Source organism: Mobula birostris, chromosome 2 (genome assembly GCF_030028105.1).
Source record: "Mobula birostris isolate sMobBir1 chromosome 2, sMobBir1.hap1, whole genome shotgun sequence".
NCBI classification, from domain to species: domain Eukaryota; kingdom Metazoa; phylum Chordata; class Chondrichthyes; order Myliobatiformes; family Myliobatidae; genus Mobula; species Mobula birostris.
In genome coordinates, this window is record NC_092371.1 from 107,884,821 (window position 1) to 107,907,443 (window position 22,623).

Here is a 22,623-nt window from a genome sequence, read left to right on the forward strand (position 1 = left end):
CTTCATCAATGTGTTTAGTCACATCCTCAAAAAATTCAATCAGGTTTGTAAGGGATGACCTGCCCTTGACAAAATCATGCTGACTATTCCTAATCATATTATACATCTCCAAATGTTCATAAATCCTGCCTCTCAGGATCTTCTCCATCAACTTACCAACCACTGAAGTAAGACTCACTGGTCTATAATTTCCTGGGCTACCTCTACTCCCTTTCCTGTATAAGGGAACAACATCCGCAATGCTCTAATCCTCCGGAACCTCTTCCGTCCCCATTGATGATGCAAAGATCATTGCTAGAGGCTCAGCAATCTCCTCCCTCGCCTCCCACAGTAGCCTGGGGTACATCTCATCCAGTCCCGGCGACTTATCCAGCTTGATGCTTTCCAAAAGCTCCAGCAAATCCTCTTTCTTAATATCTACATGCTCAAGCTTTTCAGTCCATTGCAAGTCATCACTACAATCACCAAGATCCTTTTTCATAGTGAATACTGAAGTATTCATTAAGTACCTCTGCTATTTCCTCCGGTTCCCTACACACTTTCCCACTGTCACACTTGATAGGTCCTATTCTTTCACGTCTTATCCTCTTGCTCTTCACATACTTGTAGAATGCCTTGGGGTTTTCCTTAATCCTGCCCGCCAAGGCCTTCTCATGGCCCCTTCTGGCTCTCCTAATTTCCGTCTTAAACTCCTTCCTGTTAGCCTTATAATCTTCTAAATCTCTAACATTACCTAGCTCTTGAACCTTTCATAAGCTTTTCTTTACTTCTTGACTAGATTTACTACAGCCTTTGTACACCACGGTTAAAATAAAGATGTTTTAAAATGCAAAGAAGATGTAACAGCATGGAGACCAATAGAGTCCAAATGACAGAACTGATCTGTCTAGATCAGCAAATTTGCAGATGACACTAGGATTCTGCAGTTCACGTAATGATGTTTTTTTTCTGGTCGTGGTTGCTCCATTTTTTGTTGCTATTTTGCGCAGTTTTGATTGGAGCAGACTGGCTCTGCAGCCTGAAGTTAACAAACACAGCACTAGATTGAACTGAACTGAGCTGAACTGAATATGCCTGGGTTCTTGATTACCTTGTAGGTTGATGTTTCATGTCCTGTGTTTTTCGCTCTTTTTTTTTTTGCCATAAATGTACTTTGAATCTTTGGATCTCTGCGAGTCTTTGAAGGATTGGGGATGTAGTGTTCAGCGAGGAAGATTATTATCAAAGCGTAATGCTCTGGTTCATATTTTTTCTCTGTTATGCTGTTCTGTTCAAGCTGCTTGTTTGGGTTACTTTTGAAGATAAGAGATAGGAGAATTGTGTGCCATCTAATTAGGATGGCCGGATTAAGGGGAGGTTTCTCTGGTGGGGGGGCACTACGGTTGGGCTTGGGGATTTTGTTAGGGGAGAAGAGAGAAGACGTCGGAGAGAGGAGGTCATAGGATTTGACCTGGAGTGGGGTTGTGATTCGGCGACGCCCGGGTAGATCGAAGAAGGATCAGCGAAGGGAAGATTGTGAGCTCCAACTTGTGTACATAAGACTGTTTCATTAAAATGGGCCCTTTTCTTTTTTAGCTTTTTCTTTACTAACCCTTTAGTCAAGTTAAGAATTATACAGCTAAATCTTTGAGTTATATGCAGTGTACTGTCAGTTATTTCGTGGTGCTTATTTGTAACAGGATAATGATTCATGCATCCACAAAAACAAGGGTTTTTTTTGGGGGGGGGGGGAGGGCTTGCACTTCAATCTCACACGTTTGGCAGGGCAAGAGATCGTCTTCCCTAAACTTACGCAGTCGCGGAACCAGAGTGTTTCACAGCTCTGGGATCAGGACAAGCTGGAAAAATGGGCTGAAAAATTACAGATGGAATTTATTACAGACAAGCGTGAGGTGTTGTATTTTGGGAGGACCAACCAGGGTAGGACTTGCACTGAGGAGTATTGTAGAAAAAAAAGGGATCTGGGAATACAGATCCATAATTCTTTGAAAGTGGCATCACAGGTAGATAGGGTCATAAAGAAAGCTTTTGGCACATTGGCTTTCATAAATCAATAATTAAATGTAACATCCCAACTCCAGCACTCAAATTGCATAAGATGTTGGTGAAGCCTAATTTGGAGTATTGTGTGCAGTTTTGGTCACCTACTGCACCTACAGGAAAGATGTAAATATGATTGAAAGAATACAGAGAAAATTTACAAGGACGTTGCTGGAACTTGAGGACCTGAGTTATAGTGAAAGATTGAATAGGTTAAGACTTTATTCCTTGGAACATAGAAGATTGAGGGGAGATTTAATAGAGGTATACAAAATTATGAGGGGTATAGATAGGGTAAATACAAGCAAACCATTTCCCATTGAGATTGGGTGAGACTACAACTAGAGGTCATAGGTTAAGTGTGAAAGGTGAAATGTTTAAGAGCAACACGAAGGGGACCTCTTCATTCAGAGGGTGGTGAGAATGTGGAACGAGCTGCCAGTGCAAGCAGTGGATGTGGAGTTGATTTCAACTTTTAAGAGAAATTTGGATAAGTGCATGGATGAGAGGGGTATGGAGAGCTATGGATCAGGTGCAGGTGCATGGGACCAGGCAGATTAATGGTTCAGCACAAACTAGATGGGCCAATGGGCCTGTTTCTATGCTGTAGTGCTCTATGACTCATTAACTAGAGATAGAGAGATGAATGAAAACAAGGGCGATAAAAGTAATGGTGACAGTATGATGCAAAGTACTTCAGATGCTGGCTAGGTCTGATGAAATTAAAAAATTGAATACTGATTTCTACAATTTAAGGTAAAGTCCTGTGGATTCCCATGTGCCTAATCAGATGTGAACTTCTCCAGAGGCCAAAAGACAGGTCAGAGTTGGGGTGGAACAGAGAAATAAATAGAATTTCATTTCCACTGTCTTTTTAGCCTCTTAAGATTATTCCAAAGAAGTCCAATGTAAACTCAAGGAACATCTCATTGTTTGACTAGGCAAGTTACAGTCTTTAGGATAACTTTGAAAACAACAATTTCAGAGAACCATTAGCTGTCTCAATAACGTGTAATCTGCAAAGTACTTCCAATACTTACTGTTTAAGATTAAACTGGGAACAGCTAACCTGTGCAAAGCTGGAAACTAGGTACAGGTAGAGCAGAGAGTGTGCAGTACAACAAATTAAAAGCAGGAACAAGAATCAGAAGGAAGCATTAGACCCACTTAAGGGCTGAAGAAAAGGAACAACGGAGAAATATGCTCAATAAGACCAAAATGCTGACAGGAAGTAAACCAGATAGAAAAATAGCACTGGCATAGTGTCAAACTAAGAGATTACAAAATCAGCAAGTGGAAGCCCTAATTAAGTGAATCCATATCCCTTGGCGATCTCTTTGCTCCAGTTATCAAAGAAACTTTAAGAATCTATTCGTTTCAGCCATATGATTACACAAACAACTTTATGCATTTTCCCCTTTTCTTGTTCAGCAGTTCTTCAGTGCCAATCATGATTTGTGTCCACTCTTGTTCCATGGGTCCCAAACTGGCAATAAGGTCAATATGGAAACTGCAGATTCTGTCACAAGAGAGACAAAAGGATGGGGGATTGGGAGGTGGTGCACTCATTCCACCCTTCATGGGAGGCTTCACTGTACTCCCAATAAATGGACTTCTGAAATAGAAGCTTCAATGACATTTTATTCAGTCTTGGGCCAAGGATTTCCATGTATGAATTCCATGATTCAGGATGTGGTGACAGGTGTTTATTATTTGCAAGGATAAAATTGCACTCTAACTCAGCAGACTCTTAGTGAAGGCTTTCAAAGGACCAGTAGAGAAAACAAACGTGTTTCCCCATTTTTTAATTAAAAACAGAAAAAGACTGAAAAGTTTCTATATACAATAATCAGTTTGTGAGAACTCAATGTTAATTTAAATAAAACAATAAATATTCACATTGAATTTTTAAAATAAGAATCTTAATATATATTTCAGAAATATTTTAATGCTAACCTCTCAAAGCCACAGTTCCATCATCTGAGAATTTGTTGGGATCAAGGAAAACCTGAGGGTCATCATCCAGTGAATTCTGCACATACATTACACTTTGATTCTGTAAGCCAGTGTTGAAGAAATGAAAATACCTGCAAAAGAAAATTTATGGAGAAGACAAATCCAGCTGATGTAAAACCATAATTCAGTTATCATTGATGTCACAAAGTCGCCTCTGCATATTTCACCAATTATTTCAAACAGACATTAACGGTAATAAGGTACTAGAACAAATAAACAGACTTGATTAGTTCTTGTTAAAGTATTAGGACACCGAACAAGTGTGCCTTATTACTGAAATAACAAGTGAATCAAGACTATTGTTTGTTGACTACAGCGTCGCCTTCGATACTATAATTCCAAGCAAACTAATCTCTAGCAACACACATCAAAGTTGCTGGTGAACGCAGCAGGCCAAGCAGCATCTGTAGGAAGAGGTGCAGTCGACGTTTCAGGCCGAGACCCTTCGTCAGGACTAACTGAAGGAAGCAGTTCTCTAGACCTGGATCTTTGACTTGGTGACTAATCAGTAAGGATAGGTAACACCACCTCCAACATGGTTAACCTCTACACTGGTGTACCACAAGGTTGTATCCTCAGCCCCCTACTCCACTCCTTTTACACTCATGACTATGTGGTCAAATTTTGCTTCAACTCCATCTGCAAGTTTGCATATGATACCACTTAGTGGGCCGCACCTCAAAAAATGTCAGAGTATAGGAAGGAGCAGAGAGTCAAATGGCATGGTATCATGACAATAACCTTGCCCTCAAAGTCAGCAAAACAGAAAACTGGTCATTGACTTAAAGAGGAGGAGGGATGGTGGTGCACATGCACCTGTATACATCAGTGGTGCTGAGGTTGAGAGGGTTAAGTGTTTCAAGTTCTTAGGCGTGAACATCACCAATACCCTATCCTGGTCCAACCACATTGACAACATGGGCAAGAAAGCTTATAAATGCCTCTACCCCTCAGAAGGCTAAACAAATTTGGCATGACCCATCAATCCTCACAGATTTTTAATCGATGCATCACAAAAACCATCCTTTCCGGATGCATCAGGGCTTGCTCCGGCAACTGCTCTGCCCATGACAGCAAAACACTACAGAGAGCTGTGCGATCAGCTCAGTACATCAGCAAAACCAGCCTCCCCTCCATGGACTATCTGTATACTTCTTGTTGCCTCAGTACAGCAATCAGCATGATCAAAGACACCACACATCCCAGACATTCACTATTCTCTCAACTCCTGGTGGGCAGAACTAAAGCCTGAAAGTACGTACACCCGGCTCAACAGCTTCGATCCTGCTGTTCTAAGACTACTGAATGGCTCCCAGTGATCTTGAGATCTACCTCGTCATGATCTTGCACCTGGTTATCTTTCTACGCTGCATGTTCTCTGTAATTGTGTCACTTTATTCTGCATCCTGTTTGACTTCATACTACCTCACATGCACTGTTATAAATTGATCTGTACGAACAGTCTACAAGGCAAGTTTTGCACTGTACCTTGATACATATGACTAATTTATCAATAAGAGCATATTCAAGACATGTCAGGTGATTTAGTAATCGAAGATGCAATAAAGTGCTGAAAATACAAACAAAATATTTTCCCTTCATGAATGAAGATGACAAAAAACATTGGTTAGGCCATAACTGGAGTACTGTGTGCAGTTCTGGTCACTGCATTGTAAGGAAGACATGATTTCATTGGAGATAGTGTAGGAAGATTTACATGGATGGAGTCTAGAATAAAATTTCAGTAAAGACAGAATCGTTTGTTTTTTCTTGGACAGAGGTGGCTGATATACAAAATTATGAGTGACACAGGTCGGGAAGCCACTCAACAAAGGAGAAACAAGAGTCGCAAGAAAACGTGGGCCTTTATAATGATCACCACTAGGCACATCAACAATTTGCATTGAAATAATATATTTACTGCAGGAAAAGAAGTCCCAAACTGTTCAGAGGCAAAAAAAAGTACAATAACCCAAAACAAAAACAAGGTACAGTTGTTTCCAGTTAATTGGGAACAGCACATTTTGGCCCAATTAAGAGGCTGCCTCAATTTAGCTGAAGTTTCATGAAAATAGTTATAAAGGTATAAAAAAAAGATAATTAACCGAGTAATAAATTCTGTATTTAAATGAAAATACAGAACAAATTAGAACGCTATCAATACTACTATAGTACTATAAAACTCTGTATCAGTTCCTAATAGTTATGCTGCTGCTTTCTTTTGATTGACCGTAAATGAACAAAATCAGCAAGGACACCTTGTGTAGATATTGGACTGCCTTCATACAATGCTATCAACGATTACAGCCTCCAAATTTTCATTTGAACATTCAAATGATTGTCAACACCTTCAGATTCTTCATAATTCTTAACTTGTTGAAGTAGTGAAATAACTTCATTTGCTCTCCTGGCTGTTTCTCACATTCCAAGCCTGAATGCTTGAAAATTGAATGCTTGAGCAAAACCATTTTGAATTGTCTTGCTGCTTATTTCTCACCAACTATCAGTAACAAACTTCACTGTTTCATTTTGGAACACAAAATACACGCAACTGATGCATGGGGTAGTGTCCAACAGCCACACAAGTGTATGCATTAGACGCTAGATAGAAACTGTTCAACAACAGTCTCTTGCCCCAATTAAGCGGCGCAACGTCCCAAATAAATGAAGGAAATCTTGGGTATTTTCTTGATTGTTTTTTGTTCTTTAAGAGTTGTCCCAAATAAGTAGTTGGCCAGATTAACCAGAATCTACCACATTTATTTATTTAGAGATACAGCATGGAACTGACCCTTCCGGCCCAATGAGCCCAGCAACCCACACTAGCCTAATCACAGGACAACATTCAAAGTTCAAAATAAATTTATTATCAAAGTGCACATATCAGCATGTACAACTGAGATTTGTTTTCTTGTGAGCATACATAGTAAATCCAAGAAACACAGTAGAATTAATGAAAAATCGCACCCAGTACGCAGTACAGCAACAACCAATGAGCAAAAGACAACTATGAAAATACAAAAGAAAATTAAGTATTAAATAAATAAGCAATAAGAGTCCTTGAAAGTGAGTCCATAGGTTATGGGAACAGTTTAGTGATGGGGACGAGTGAAGTTATCTCTTCTGTTTCAAGATCCTGATGGCTGAGGGGTAATAACTGTTCCAGAACCTGGTGGTGTGGGCCCTGAGGCTTCTGTACCTTCTTCCTAATGGTGGCAGTGAGAAGACAGCACAGCCTAGATGGTGGAGTCCTTGATGATGGATGCTGCTTTCCTACAACAGCACACCACGTAGATGTGCTCAGTGGTTAGGAGAGTTTTACCCTGGGACTGGGCCATCAATTTACAATGACCAATTAGCCAACTAGCAGGTACGCCTTTGAACAGTTGGAAGAAACCTAGAGGAAACCCACACAGTCATGGGGAGATTGTACAAACTCCTTACAGATGAAACTGGAATTGAACTCCAAACTTTGGAATGCCCCTAGCTGTAAGAGAGTCGTGGTAACCACGATGTTACCGTGACACCCCATTGTTAGTATAAAGTAGAAGAACAAGAAATTGCAATACATGAAACCTGAAACAAAACAAAAATTGCTGAGGACATTCAGCACATTAGGCAATACCTGTGTAGAGAAAAGGGGTTAGTGTTTTAGTTCAATGGCCCTTCATATTAGAAATACGGTCGAAGGTGTGGCTAAAACAGGTGTTCCCAACCTTTTAGTTCCATGGACCAATACAGTTAAGCAAAGGATCTGTGGACTCAGGTTGGGAACCCCGGTCTAAAAGGAAGAGAGAAAGTTGCAGAGACTGTCAAGGTACTGAAAATGTATGTGGATAGTCTTAGTGATGTACATGCACGCAGAAGAACAGCTTGTCAAATAGAACATGGAGATTGTGAACTTCATGCTGGATACAATAGGATTGTGTCACTGGCTTCCTCAAGCCTGCCCTGTCATTCAGTGGCTGATATATGTTGATCTCAATTCCTCTTCTGCATCAGTTCCTCATAACCTTTAATTTCTTGATCTTTCAAATGTTTGGATCCACTATCCTCATAGGCAGAGAACTCTAGAATTTCACTATGCTCCGAGAGGAAATTTTAAACACTTATTTTAATTGACTGGCCCCATAATCTGCAGCTGGTCATCTTGCTTGTGACTGTCCCACTGGTGAAAAGATCTTAACATCTAAGTTGAGATGTGCCCACACAGAATGGAATTCACATCAAGGTGACAGGGATCAAGAGCTGACAGGAATAATTTAAACATTTAAGTGAACAAAACATGTACAAACACTGTACGTTAGACCAGTCTAAGGCAACGGAGCAAAAAGTCAAGAGAACAAGCAATCATTAAAAGTTGGGTATTATTGGGGAATGTGCGAAAGTACTCCCCTAGACTGTCAAGGCACATTTCTGTGGAGGAAAAAGGGTCTATGATTGAACTATGCAACATTGCACCAGATCATGCTTCTCTTGAGCTGTTCCCTCCCAACCGCAACTCTTTTTCTTTGCATTGCTGTGGATCAGATTGCATTGGAAGCCTTGTATCTGTTTTCTAATGAAGCAAGAGCAGTTCATGAGCAGTGATCAAGTATTAGTTGATGGGTCTTCTAGCCACCCTGGTCGTCTCTTTCAGTGATATTTGTTCTACCTATCAGAATCTACGTTCAGGCAGATACAAAAAGTTATAATAAACAAAATAAAACCAAAGATATTACAATTTAGACCTTGAATGTCTTTTTAATTATAGAACATTACAGCACAAGAATCTTTGGACCACGATGTTGTGCGATCTTTTAACCTAACTATAAGCTCTTTTGCCACACTGAAGCTACTCTCAAGATGAAGAAGCAACACCTCATATTCTGTATAGGTGGCCTCCAACCTGATGGCATCGACATTGATTTCTCCTGCCAGTAAAAAAAAATGTTTTATCCACCCCTTTCCTCTTCTTCTATTCCCTACTATGGCCTCTTACCACTTCTCACCTGCTTATCACCTCCCCATGGTCCCTCTTCTTCCTTTTCTCTCATGGTCCACTCTCCTCTCCTATGTTATTCCTTCTCCAGCCCTTTATCTTTCTACCCACCTGGCTTCACCTATCACATTCTAAATAGCCCACTCTCCCCTCCCCCCTTTCTACTCTGCGCATTCCCCCTTCCTTTCTAGTCCTGAAGAAGGACCTCAGCTTGAAACGTTGACTATTTGTTCATTTCCATAGATGTCGCCTGACCTGCTGAGTTCTTCCACCATTTTATATGTGTTGCTCTGGATTTCCAGCATCTGCAGAATCTGTTTCTATCATCCATCTGCCTACCCATGAGTTTCTCAAATGTCTGTAATGTATCCACCTAATGTTCTACACACCAACTATTCTGTGTAAAAAGAAACTTACTTCTGATATCTCTCCTAAACTTTCTTAAATCACCTTAAAATTATGCCCCCTCATATCAGTCATTTCCAACCTGGGAAAAAGCTTCTGGACCTATGTTTTTGATCATCTCGTACACCTCTATCAAGTCACCTCTCACCCTCCTTCACTCCAAAGAAAAAAGCCCTAGCTCACTCAACTTATCCTCATAAGAAATGCTCTCTAATCCAGGCAGCATCCTGGTAAATTTCCTCTGTATCCTCTCTAAAGCTTCCATATCCTTCCTATAATGAGACGACCAGAACTGAACACAATATTCCAATTGCAGTCTAATCAAGGTTTTACAGCATTGCCTTGCAGCTCTTAACTCAATCCTGAATAACGAAGGCCAACACACCATATACCTTCTTAACCAACCCCATTATCTTGTGTGGAAACTTTGAGGGATCTACGGACATGGACCACTGATCCTCCATACTGTTAAGAATCCTGCCGTTAACCTTGTATTCTGCCTTCAAGTTTGAACTTCCAAAATGAATCACTTCACACTTTTCTGGAATGAATTCCATCTGCTGTTCTCAGCCTAGCTCTGCATCCAATCAATGTCCTGCTGTAACCTACAACCTTCTACACTATCCCCAATTCCATCAAGCTTTCTGTCATCCAGACTTACTAACCCACCCTGACTCTTCCTCACCCAAGTCAGTTATAAAAATCACTAAGAGCAAGGGCCCCAGAACAGATCCATGTGGAACAGACTCCCTCTACAGCCATCCTCTGCCTTCTATAGGCAAACCAATTCTGTATCCACACACCAAATTCCCCTGGATCCCATGTCTCCTGACTTTCTGAGTGAGCCTACCATGGAGAACCTTATGAAACACCTTGCTAAAATCCATATATACCGCATCCACTACTATACCTTGATCAAAGTGGTGTGTCACATCCTCAAATATTTGGAGAATGCCTTAGGGTTTTCCCTAATTCTACTCACCCAGGCCTTTTCATACCCTTTCTAGATCACTAAGACCACAAGTTCCTTCCTGCTATTTTGTAACTCTCTGGAGCCCCATCTGATCCTTGCTTCCTAAACCTTAAGTAAACTTCTTTCCTTCTCTTGACTAGATGTTTCTTATCTCGTCAACTATGGTTCTTTCACCCTGCCATCCTTTTTCTGCATCAATGGGACAAAACTATCCAGAACCCTATGCAAGTGCTCCCAAAGCAACTTCTACAATTCTGCTGTGCATTTTTCAGAACACAATAGTTCCCAATTTATGCTCCCAAGTTCCTGGCTAATACTATAATAATTCCTCTTCCCCCAATTAAATACTTTCCCATACTGTCTGCCCCTACCCCTCTCCAAAGTTATGGTAAAGTACAGGGAGCTGTGGTCGCTGCCTCTGAAATGCTTACCCACCGGGAATTCTGACGCCTGATCCGGTTCATTGCATAGCACCAGATCCAGCATGACTTCTCCTCTAATGGTCCTGTCTACATTTTGAGTCAGGAATCCCTCCTGGGCACAGCTAAAGAATTCAGTCCATCCACCTCCTTCCACTAGATCTGCGGGCAACACATTCTAGATTCTAACCAAAATCTCTGCAAAATAGTTGTTCCATAAGTCACTCATAATTCTCTTCCCATTTATTTTAAATCTGTGATGTCAAGTTCACAAAGGGAGCATCCTCCAATTATTATGTAGGCCTATCAATTTAGATACTGTACTTATATAACATCTTGCCTCTGTGTTCTCTTCTTTAGAAAAGATAGCTCCAGTCTCTCTAATCTATCTTTCTGAAAAAAACACTGTAATAAATCTTTTCAGGATCTCCTCAAATGCTTCCACATCAGTCCTGTAATGTGACCAGAATTCTATTTTAGAGTCATAGAAAAGTACAGCACAGAAACAGGCTCTTTAGCCCATCTTGTCTGTGCCGAACTATTTAATCTGCCTAGTCCCATTGACCTGTACCCGGACCTTATCCCTCCATATCCCTACTAACAATAGTCATACTTTATTGATCCCAGAGGAAATTGGTTTTCATTACAGTTGCACCGAAAACCAATTTCCTCGGGATCAATAAAGTGTGACAATGTACCTATCCAAACTTCTCTTAAAGGTAGAATTCCATCTAGCGTGCACCACTTTGGCTGGCAGCTCATTCCACACTCTCATGACCCTCGAGTGAAGTTTCCCCTCCTGTTCCCCTTAAATATTTCACCTTTCACCCTTAACCTATGATTACCCAACCTAACTGGAAAAAACGTGCTGGCATTTACCTTATCTATACCTCACATAATTTGTATACCTCAATCAAATCTCCCCTCAATCTTCTACGTTGCAAGAGATAAAATCCTAACCTATTCAATCTTTCCTTATTACTTAGGTCTTCTAGACCCAGCAATATCCTTGTAAATTTTCTCTGTACTCTTTCAAGATTATCTACATCTTTCCTTAGGCAGGTGACCAATACTGCACGCAATACTCCAAATTAGGCTTCACCAATGTCTTATACAATTTCAACATAACATCCCATTTACTGTACTCAGTACTTTGATTTATGAAAGCCAATATGCCAGAAGCTCTCTTTACGACCTTATCTACCCATGTCATCACTTTCAATGAATTATGGACCTGGATTCCCAAATCCCTTTGTTCTACCACACACCTCAGTGCCCTACTGTTCACTCTGCAAGACCTACCCTGGTTGGCCTCACCAAAGTGCAACACCTCACACTTGCCTGTATTAAATTCAATCTACCATTTTCCAGCTGGTCCAGGTCGCACTGCAAGCTCTGATAGTCTTCCTTGTTGACACTACACCCCCAATCTTGATGACATCTGCAAATTTGCTAATCCAGTTTTATCTTATGTTATTCAGTGACACAACATGGAGTAGGCCCAGCTGGTCCTTTGAGCCACGCTGTGTAAACCCTGATAAACCTGATTAACCCTAACCTAATCACAGGACAATTTACAGTGACTTATTAACCTACCCAGTACATCATTGGACTGGGGGAGGAAAGTGGAGCACTTGAGGTAAGCTGACACATTCCACAGGGAGGATGTACAGACTCCTTACAGAACAGCATCAGATTTGAACTCCAGAATGCGCCGAGCTGTAATGGTGTCGCCCTAACTGCCACGCTACGGTGGTGCCCACAATAATCCAGCTAAAGCCATAAGTGTTTTGTAAGGATTCACAGCATGACTTCCCTGCTTTCATAATATCACTCTGTTGATAGGGCCTAGAATTTTGTACATCTTATTAATCAATTCTCAGCTTGTCCTGCCACATTCAATTTTTTGCACTTGTACTCCCAGAACCCTCTGCTCCTACACCACTTTTAAAACAACATCCTTCATTCTCGTTGCCTCTCCTCATTCTTCTAAGCAAAATCCGCCATCACGTATTTCTCCACATGTCCTGTGTAGGTCTACAGTCCAGTGTAGTTTTGTGTTGTTTCATGTAGCACTATGGTCCTGGAGGAAAGTTGTTTCAGTTTTACTGTGTACTGTACTAGCAGTTTATGTCGAAATGACAATAAAAAGCGACTTGACTAAAATTTATCTACCACACATTTTGTCATTGAATTAATCTGTTTATATTATGCTAAATCTTCAGAGTTCACAATACTGTCAAATTTTGTGTCATCTGCAAATTTAAACATTTCCTTGCATCTCCAACTCTAGGAATTAGTACTGAACAAAAGGTTAAAGGCTTTAACACTATGAACCCTGAGTCGCTACCAGGTAATTTTCCTCCAGTCAAAAACAACCATTCACCTTGATTCTCTGAAGTCTGCTACTTCATATCCCTTAAACACCACATGCTCCAACTTTGCTGGGAAGTCTAACACTATAACAATTGACTGGCCTGTTGTTACTAAGCTTATCCTCACTCCATTTTGAACAAGGGAGTGAAATGTGCTACCCAGCAGTACCCTGGCTCCAGTGTCATTTTCAAAGAGCTTTGGAACGAAATTGTCAGTATCTCCCACAATTTCTCAATGCTCATTCAAATTTCTAAAAGCAGGTTGATTATACAGCACATCTTTTTTTAAAATTTTCAAGATTAAATGGAATGTTTTGCACACCAGCAAAAATATTTTGTTTTAAGAAACTTCCATCTAAGACAACTTAATACTTTTCTATATTTATTTAAATTGGCCATTTTCTTGTTGGCACTTCATTTTACATCATGCCTCAATGGTATCACTGCATTCAAAACACACTTGCATTTAAACTTTATCCATATAGGGGCATCACGGTAGTGTAAGGGTTAGCACAATGCTTTACAGTACAGACGACCTGGGTTCAACTCCCACCACTGCCTGTAACGAGTTTGTACGTTCTCCCCATGACCGCATGGGTTTTCTCCGGGTGCTCCGGTTTCCTCCCACAGTCCAAAGACGTACCGGTTGGTTAATTGGTCATTGTGAATTGTCCAGTGATTAGTCTCAGATTAAATCGGGACTATTTTTGGGCAGCATGGCTCGAAGGGCCAGAAGGGCCTATCCTGCGCTGTATCAAAATAAATAAATAAACAAATATACTTTGTCCTAATTAGCAAGGAATGATCAAAATAAATAAATAAACAAATATACTTTGTCCTAAATAGCAAGGAATGATATAATAGTGTATTATTTTATAAAGCTGACTATTAATTTATGAACCCTACAATTAACATGCAATGCAGTGGAATTAAATTAGCTTGACTGAATCTCAGAAGTTTTCCACTTAAGCAGACCAATCAGGAGTTGCTGTAGATCAAAGTTTAAATAGCCCTGATTTAGACCAGAAGAGCGCAGTATTTTTTCGCAAGCCAATCTGCAATACAAAAAAATTTAACACAGCCAAAAGTAACTTCAGTCTTGGAAGCAGTATTTCCAAGGCAATCAAGACCTTCTTGGGGTAACTAGAGATAGACAAATCCTCAGTAATGGCACCTGTAAGACAAGTAAAGCTACATTCTGCTGCAGGAACTCAGCGGGCGAACAACATCTGTGGGAGGAAAGGAATTGTTAAAGTTTCAGGTTGAAATGCTGCAGCAGGACTCATGCAGTGTTTCAAATGGAAATGTTGATAACCTTTTGCCCACACAGATGCTGCTTGATCCGCTAGCTTCTCCCAGCAGTCTTCTTTTGGTTCATGAGACTTAATTGGTCTGAAATTTGTTTATGATATTTCCACATTTTATATTCTTGAAAACCAAATATTGTATTTAATTTAATTAATAACATTACCAAATTCACATCAATTTACTCTTGACCATGGATTAAAATCCAGCATACAAAAGAAACTACTAGCACAAACATTTTAAAACTGTACCTTGTTCCTTTTCGAAAATGGCAGCTATATTTTGGATAATCATACAGTTCTGTCATTCTTGCTTTGAACTTCTCTCTTACTGGACACTTTTCCAAAAATGGCAATGTCAATTTATTCTGAGCTTCCACATAAGCCTAGTACAACAGGTTCAAAACAGAAGATGAAAATAAGTTGCATTAGTCAAATAAGTGGGAAAAATACACTGATCAAATTTTAATTTAATACACCACAAACAATAATATCTAGGCTTTCTCTATTACTTCTCAAAATAAATATCAGAATATTGATCAATTAAATTTCTTAACTTAGTTGTTAGAATTTAGAATTACGCAGAAATCAATTCTATACACAAAATATCATATTATTGCAAAAGAAATCCAATAATGAGAATACTGGTTCAATATTTGGCAATATTTAGGAAAAATGTCCAAATGGAGCTACGTTTAACCTTCAACTGTCATGAGACATGTAAATCACATGCCCTCTGCAGCAAAGCTGAATTTTCAAAATTGGAACATATCAGGTTCTGAAATACCTCACACCATTCAAGAGATGTTCTCTCCTACAAGTACATTTGGAATAACAAGTGGTTAACCCCTCAGGAATATCACATATGATACTGTGAGCAAGTTATAGTTGACGTATGACCCAAAGAATAAAATGGAGAGAGTCCAATATACATAGAACAAATATACTCGAATGTATAATTCAATCAAAATATTTGAGCACTGCATCTCAAAACTGCAATATAATTCCTGTCTGAACAATGATTTGAACCCACTGCAACTTGCATACTGTTGCAACAAGCCCATAGTAGACACAATCTCACTGGCTGTCCATTTTGCTTTGGACCACCTAGAAAACTTCAAGACATAGCGTAGGATACTGTTTATTGATTACAGCTTGGCAATCGACACAGAGTCCTGCCAAAGAGTCTCAGTCCGAAATGTTGACTGTACTTTTTTCCATAGATGCTGCCCGGTCTGCTGAGTTCCTCCAGTATTTTGTGTGTATTGCTTGGATGTCCTGCATCTGCATATTTTCTCTTGTTTGTGTTTCCCTCAGTATTCATATCCAAGCTTCAAAACCCAAGCCCCTGTACCTCCCTTTGCAACTGGATACTTGTCATCCTTGTAAGGAGATCAATCAGTGCATATAGACATTCACATGTTCTTTGCTGCCTATCCACACAGGCATACCACAAGGATGCGTGCTTAGCCCACTATTCTACTATTTCAATACTCTGACTCAGGAACATCATCTTCTCCTCTGCCATCTGATCTCTAAATGGATATTAAACCTATGAACACTACCTTACTCCTTTTCTTTTTGTTTTTTAGTACTCATCTTAATTAAACATATACATAAACATACATACACATATACATACATATACATACACACACACACACACACACACACACTCTGACTGTAATACAGTATTTTTTCTATATTTGGCATTGTCCTGCTACCGCAAAGTTAACAAATTTCGTAACACAGGCTGGTGATGTTTGTCCCAACATATTGATGCAGCTATAAAGGCAGGACAGTGGCTATATTTCAGTAGGTGTTTGAGGAGATTTGGCTTGTCACCTAAGACACTCGGAAACTTCTACAGATGTATCGTGGAGAGCATTTTGGCAGGCTGCATCACTGTCTGGTATATGGGGGGGGGCTACTGCCCAGGATCGAAAGAGGCCACAGAAAGTTGTAAAATTAGTCAGCTCCATCTTGGGTACTAGCCTCCACAGTATCCAAGACATCTTCAAGGAGCAGAGTCTCAGAAAGGCAGCATCCATTACTAAGGACCCTCATCACCCAGCGCATGCCCTCTTCTCATTGTTACCGTCAGGAAGGAGGTACAGAAGCCTGACGGCACAGACTAAGTGATTCAAGAATAGCTTCTTCCCCTCTGCCATCAGATTTCTGAATGGACATCAAATTAATGAACACTACCTCACTTTTATTATTTCTGCTTTTGCACTATTTTTAAATAAACTATTTAATATACATATATACTTACTGTAATTGATTTACTTATGTTTTATTCCTACTATGCTATCATATATTGTATTGTACTGCTGCCGCTAACTTAGCAAATTTCACAACATATGCTGGTCATATTAAACCTGAATCTGATTCATGAATGTATGGCTAAGCACAGCTCAAATGTTATGTAAAAATTCACAAATGACACTGCAGTGGTTGGTAGAATCTCAGATGGTGATGAGGAGACTTACAAGAGTGAGATAAGTCAGTTGTTTGAGTGGTGCTGCAACAACAACCTCGTACTCACTATTAGCAGGACCAAGGAACTGACTGTGGACTTCAGAAAGGGAAGTCATATGAATGCGAACTAGTTCTCATTGAGTGGTCATGGGGTGCAAAGGGCGAGCAAGTATCTGAACATTTCAGAGGATCCTTCCTGAGCCCAACACATCAATGCACTCATCAAGACGGCATGGCAGCAGCTCCACTTTGTTTGGAATCTGAAGAGATTTGCAAGTCACCAAAGGCTCTTACAAATTTCTAAAGATGCAAAGAGAATAGCATTTTGAGTGTTTGCGGCAGTGCCTGGGACAGAGCCTCAAGGGCAAAGGATTACAAGAACTGCAAAAGGTTAAACACACAGCCATCTCCAACATGGAGACAACCCTCCCCACCGAAGACATCTTCTAGGTGCGGTACTTCAGGAAGACAACATCCATTATTAAAGACTCTCACCATTCAGCACGTGCCCTTTTTTCTTTATTGCTATTGGGGTTAAGGTATAAGAGCCTGAAGGCCCACACTCAATGATTTAAGAACATATTCTTCACCTCCATCATATTTCTGAACCCTACCTCATTCCTTTTTTTTTGCACTATTTATTCTTGTCATTTATAAATTTTTACCTCATTGCACTGTACTGCTGCTGCAAACCAACAAATTTCTCATCAGTAGTAACAAATCAAATTCTGAAATACTTCACATCATTCAAGAGATGCTCTCTCCTAGAAGTACATTTAGAATAAAAAGTGGTTAAGCCCTCAGGAATACCACATATGATATCTGTGAGCTGATGTATGACCCAAAGAATAAAATGGAGGCAGTCCAGAGTATACAGACATAGAAGATTTAACATAAAAGAATCAAGACAGCTGATCATGTCTGTGGTTGTTCTTTGGTAGAATTATCCAATTTGTCCCGTTCCATTAATCTTAACCTGGAATACTGTCTTGTTAAACCTCCAAGTATTATTCAATTTGCTTTTGAAGCTTGCAGTTAAATCTGCCCTCCAGGAACTCTGAATGGTAATTTTCAATATGAATCTAAAAGGAAGTGGAGCTAAGATGGCACCAAATGGCTGCTGCTTCGAGCTCATCATTCCTTTCTTTAATGTCTTTTTTTTCTGTTTCAAGGTAACTAGGATTCTGTCGAAGTCCATGACCTGCGGCTGCACTCAAACTGCAGTTTTTCATGGCGGATGAGTTCCTGCTACCAGAGCTCACTCACCAGCCGTTTTTCGACGTATCCAGGAGTGGCCTGGAAGATGGCGCCTCCGGGGTGCAGCCCTGGGGACAAACAACTCCAGGCTGGTGCCGCCAACTGAGGCATTGCGGAAGAAGGAACATCCGGATTTTGTGGCGGTGGATGCTGCAAACGGAGGTCTCTGTACTTGAGTGATAGCTCCCTATCCCTCTAAATGATGGGAAGAGCTTGCTGCCAATACTCAAGTTGGAGAATTTCGAACAAAAAGCGATGTGGTAGACTGTTTGTTTGTAACAAACAGTGACTGTTAGTCTCCTCTTTTGCTGTGAAATGGGTGACATCCCTTTGTCTCTTGTTAGTGAGAGAGAGCCCGTGGCATGACAAACTGTCAGATAAACAATAGTTTTTGTTGACTGGAGATCATAGTCTCTCTGGGGGCTTTGCTATTGCTTGTTTGGTGGGTGCTGGGTGTTGACACTCTGCTGAATGGGTGGGGGAAGGGAGAGGGGATGTTGATGCTTTGCTGCTGTATGTGCATTGGAATGGGAGAAGGGGCTTTGGGTTCTAATGTTTTTTCTGTTGTTCATTCTTTGGGGTCCTCCTCTGTTTTCGCTGATGTCTGTGAAGAGTAAGAATTTCAGGTTGTATACTATATACATTCTCTGATATTAAAATGGAACTATCTGAAAACAAAAATGGATTTAGTTTTCTTCTTCACTCAAGGAAAATTTTCAAAATCTCATACTGCACAATTATACTTAAAATACGTTTAAGTACAATGGTTATTAAGTTTTACAGTGTCCTGCAAGGGGTGGGGGGGGGCATGGCTTGTTTGGGTTGTTGAAACTCACTTTGTCATGATTGGTTAGATTAGAAACTGCAGATGCATTTCCCATTGGTTAGCCTAGTGTCCATATTCAAATAACCCGGACATAAAATAGCACACGGCAGAGGCCTGCTCTCTCTTCCTTTGATACACATAACCATTGCAAAAGTATGCTCTGTATGCTTGATGAATATTCAACTTTGTAGTTTCTGGAACTTGGGGAACATGAATGTTTGGTTGAATTTTTAATGTTTGTAAATAAATGATTAATATACTTACTCGCAGTCAGAGTTTTCTGTCTCACTTGCTGGACCTGTGAACCTGATTCAATGTGACATTACAGACTTGGCTTTCGTTCCAAATATTATTATATAAATCATTTACTTACCTTAGTCTCTTCGCTATCAGGATCTTCAAGCCATTTATATGGATCAGGAATCTTGCATCCATGATAGTCATCAATCTGCTAACACAAATGCAAAAATGATGAAAAAAATAAATCCTCATTATGGCACATTAATATTACGTTTTAAAAGTGATTTTGCTGACCTGATAATTCTGAATAAATGCGTTCTGAGCAACACACATAAAATGCTGGAGGAACTAACTGATAGGTGAAGCTAGGTGGGTTGGAAAGGTCGAGAGCTGGAGAAGAAGAAATCTGCTAGGAGAGGAGAGTAGACCGCAGGAGAAAGGGAAGGAGGAGGGGACCCTGGGGGAAGTGATAGGCAGGTGAGAAGAGGTAAAAGGTCAGAGTGGAGAATAGAAGGGGAGGGTAATCTTTTTTACTACAAGGAGAAATCGATATTCATGCCATCAGGTTGGAGGCTACCCAGACAGAATATAAGGTGTTGCTCCTCCACCCTGAGGGTGGCCTCATCTTGGAATATGAGGAGGCCATGGACCAACATGTCGGAAGGGGAATGGGAATTGAAATTAAAATGTCTGGCCACTTTTGGTGGATGGAGCAGAGGTGCTCTTCAAAGCAGTCCCCCAATTTACAACGGGTCTCCCCAATGCATCCTGATTTTGCAATTGAAGCATCCAGATAACTTGTCTGATGTAAATTCTAGCAGCTGTTTTCAGTATGGACTGCATAAAATAAACTCTGCAGCCTTCAACTTCACGAGTTCGTAGATTCCACACTAATCTGTGCATGCTAATGAAAAATCTTAATGTTAGCACCATTCATTCAACCCTCTCCCTTTTCTTCTCCCTTTTCCATGTCCACCACCATTAACCCTCTTGCTGGGCCAGTTGTCTCTGAAGATGTCACTTCCCCAATTTAAAATCCTGGTCCACAAATGTAATGCATTCAGTAGAGATTAAATAAGAATAATAAATTAACCAGTCAGCATTTATTAGTTTGCAAATAAAAAAAGAATTCTATGTATTAAAGTTGCTTTACATTATTGACACTATAAAGCATGTAAGAATACATTTCAAGTTGCAAAAAAACAGGTTTCAGTGAAAGAATAAACAGGATCAGGAACAATCTTTTCCCTTCAAGTTCTGATATGAAAACTGATACAGTTAGACTTCAACAATCAGTTTGAATCTGATACAAGTAATTTGATACCTATTTTCATTGCAACACACACAAAATGTTACTGGAGCTCAGCGGGTCAGGTAACATTTTTGGAAATGAAAAAACAGTCAATGCTTCAGGCTGAGACCCTTCTTCAGAATGGGAAAGGAAGGGGGAAGATATCAGAATAAAAATGTTGTGGGAGGGGAAGGAAAGGAATATAGCTAGGTGATAGGTGAGACCAGGTGGGTAGAAAATGTAAAGAGAGGAGCAAGAAATCTGATAGGAGAGGAGTGTGGACCATAGGAAAAAAGGAAGTGGGGGGGGGGAACCCAGTGGGAGGCCATAGGCAGGTAAGAAGCAGTAGGAGGCCAGAGTGGGGAATAGAAGAAGGGAGAGGGAGGGAATTTTTTTTTTTACCAAAACAAAGAAATCAATAATCGTGCCATCAGGTTGGAGGCTACCCAAACAGAATATAAGCTGCTGCTTCTCCACCCTGAGGGTGCCCTCATTTTGGCACAAGAGGCGGCCATGGACTGACGTGTTGGAATGGGAATAGGAATTGGCATTAAAATGTTTGGCCCCCAGCAAGTTCAGCTTTTGGCAGATGAAGCAGAGGTGCTGGAGGAGCTCAGCAGGTCAAGCAGATCTATGGAAATGAACAAACAGTCAACTTTCATGCCGAGACCATTTTTCAGGACTGGAAAGGAAGGAAGGGGGAAGACGGCGTATTTTCATTGGTGTCTGGAAGCCTGTGAAATTTTTGTAATGGTCACCACAAACGCTAAATGATGGCTTGAAAACTTAACACGCCAACACTCAATGACCATATTTTCTTACATGCAATCAGTGCCAGATAACGCTATGTCTGTACCAATACTATCAAATTACAAGAATTTGTATCAGAGCTATGCATGGTATTGCCACATATGGACGTTGCAATTAACAAAAAAAAAATTAGGTATCATTCAGCAAGACACAAAATAATGCAGGTACAGTACTAGATACCTGTTTATGCATGAAGACAGCTAACATCTGGAGCTTGTCCTTTTCCTTAAACCACAAATACATGAATGAGAATGCTGAGTGAGTTTTCATGCCATCATTTTTCAGGATGCAGGCACTGCGAGTAATGTCTAACATTTATGGCTGACCTTAAACTATCCTTTCAGGTGATGGAGAGTACTGTTGCCTTGCTCTGGAGAAGCTACTCCAGTGCTGATGGGGGGGGGGGTGGGGGTGGGAGGTGTGGTTTCCAGGATTCAGAACAGAACTGTGAAGGAATATCAGTACATTTTCAAGACAGAATGGTACACAACCTGGAGAAGAACCTGTAGATTACAGCATCTCCAAGTTGCCTTTGTTGTATTTGTTGAACTTAGGCAGAGGTCTGAGCAACCAAAATGGTGTACTCTACTGCAATGATCCATCAGTGGTAAAGGGAATGAAGGGAATTGCTTTGGAAGATGCTCAGCTTCTTGGGTGCTGTTAGCATGGCACTCACCCAGGCAATCAGACACCATTATTTTCCTGATTTGCAGATGGTGGTTTAATGCTCAATGGAATGACTGCACTTTGAAACAACTTGCCTGTTGCTTCAGATCTTGGCCGCTCCTGATTCCAAAACTACTATTTTTACATTTTATTTCAGATTTCCAGATTATAAATTTGCCTTTATTCATATTTTTAATTACTCATCTGACTCTTCCACTTCATGTTATTCCGTCTTCTTCCCGATTTGATTACACTTTTCACCCATTAACTTTAAAGGGAAAAACCATGCAAGACCATCAGTCTTGTCTACACTGTTGATAAATGGCCATTTTTTTAATTTCTCCATTCCTTTTTTAAAGATCCACCACTTGTGGTGTGATTTATAGGAGACTAGCTTAGTCTTAAGCCATCCATGGTTCAGTTAGATCAGGAGTCAGCAAACTTTTTACCACTGTGGGCCGGATTGCATATTAATGAGCGGATGGTGGGCCAGATAAATGCCATAAAAAACTTGAACTATGGGAATTATCCATTTAAAT

At 40.3% G+C, this 22,623-nt stretch overlaps 1 protein-coding gene across 2 annotated transcripts in view; it reads right to left on the reverse strand.

The window, feature by feature from the left end:
- LOC140189352 (prolyl endopeptidase-like) overlaps window positions 1-22,623 on the reverse strand; it is a 179,758-nt gene that overhangs the window by 145,861 nt on the left and 11,274 nt on the right. Inside the window, exons 2-4 of one of the 2 annotated variants that reach the window (XM_072246100.1) lie at window positions 19,451-19,528; window positions 14,766-14,899; window positions 3,997-4,127 (exon numbers count right to left, since the gene is read on the reverse strand). In XM_072246100.1, the coding sequence (XP_072102201.1) occupies window positions 3,997-4,127; window positions 14,766-14,899; window positions 19,451-19,528 (343 nt within the window). The remainder of the gene's footprint in view (window positions 1-3,996; window positions 4,128-14,765; window positions 14,900-19,450; window positions 19,529-22,623) is intronic. The other variant, XM_072246107.1, reaches the window with a different exon arrangement.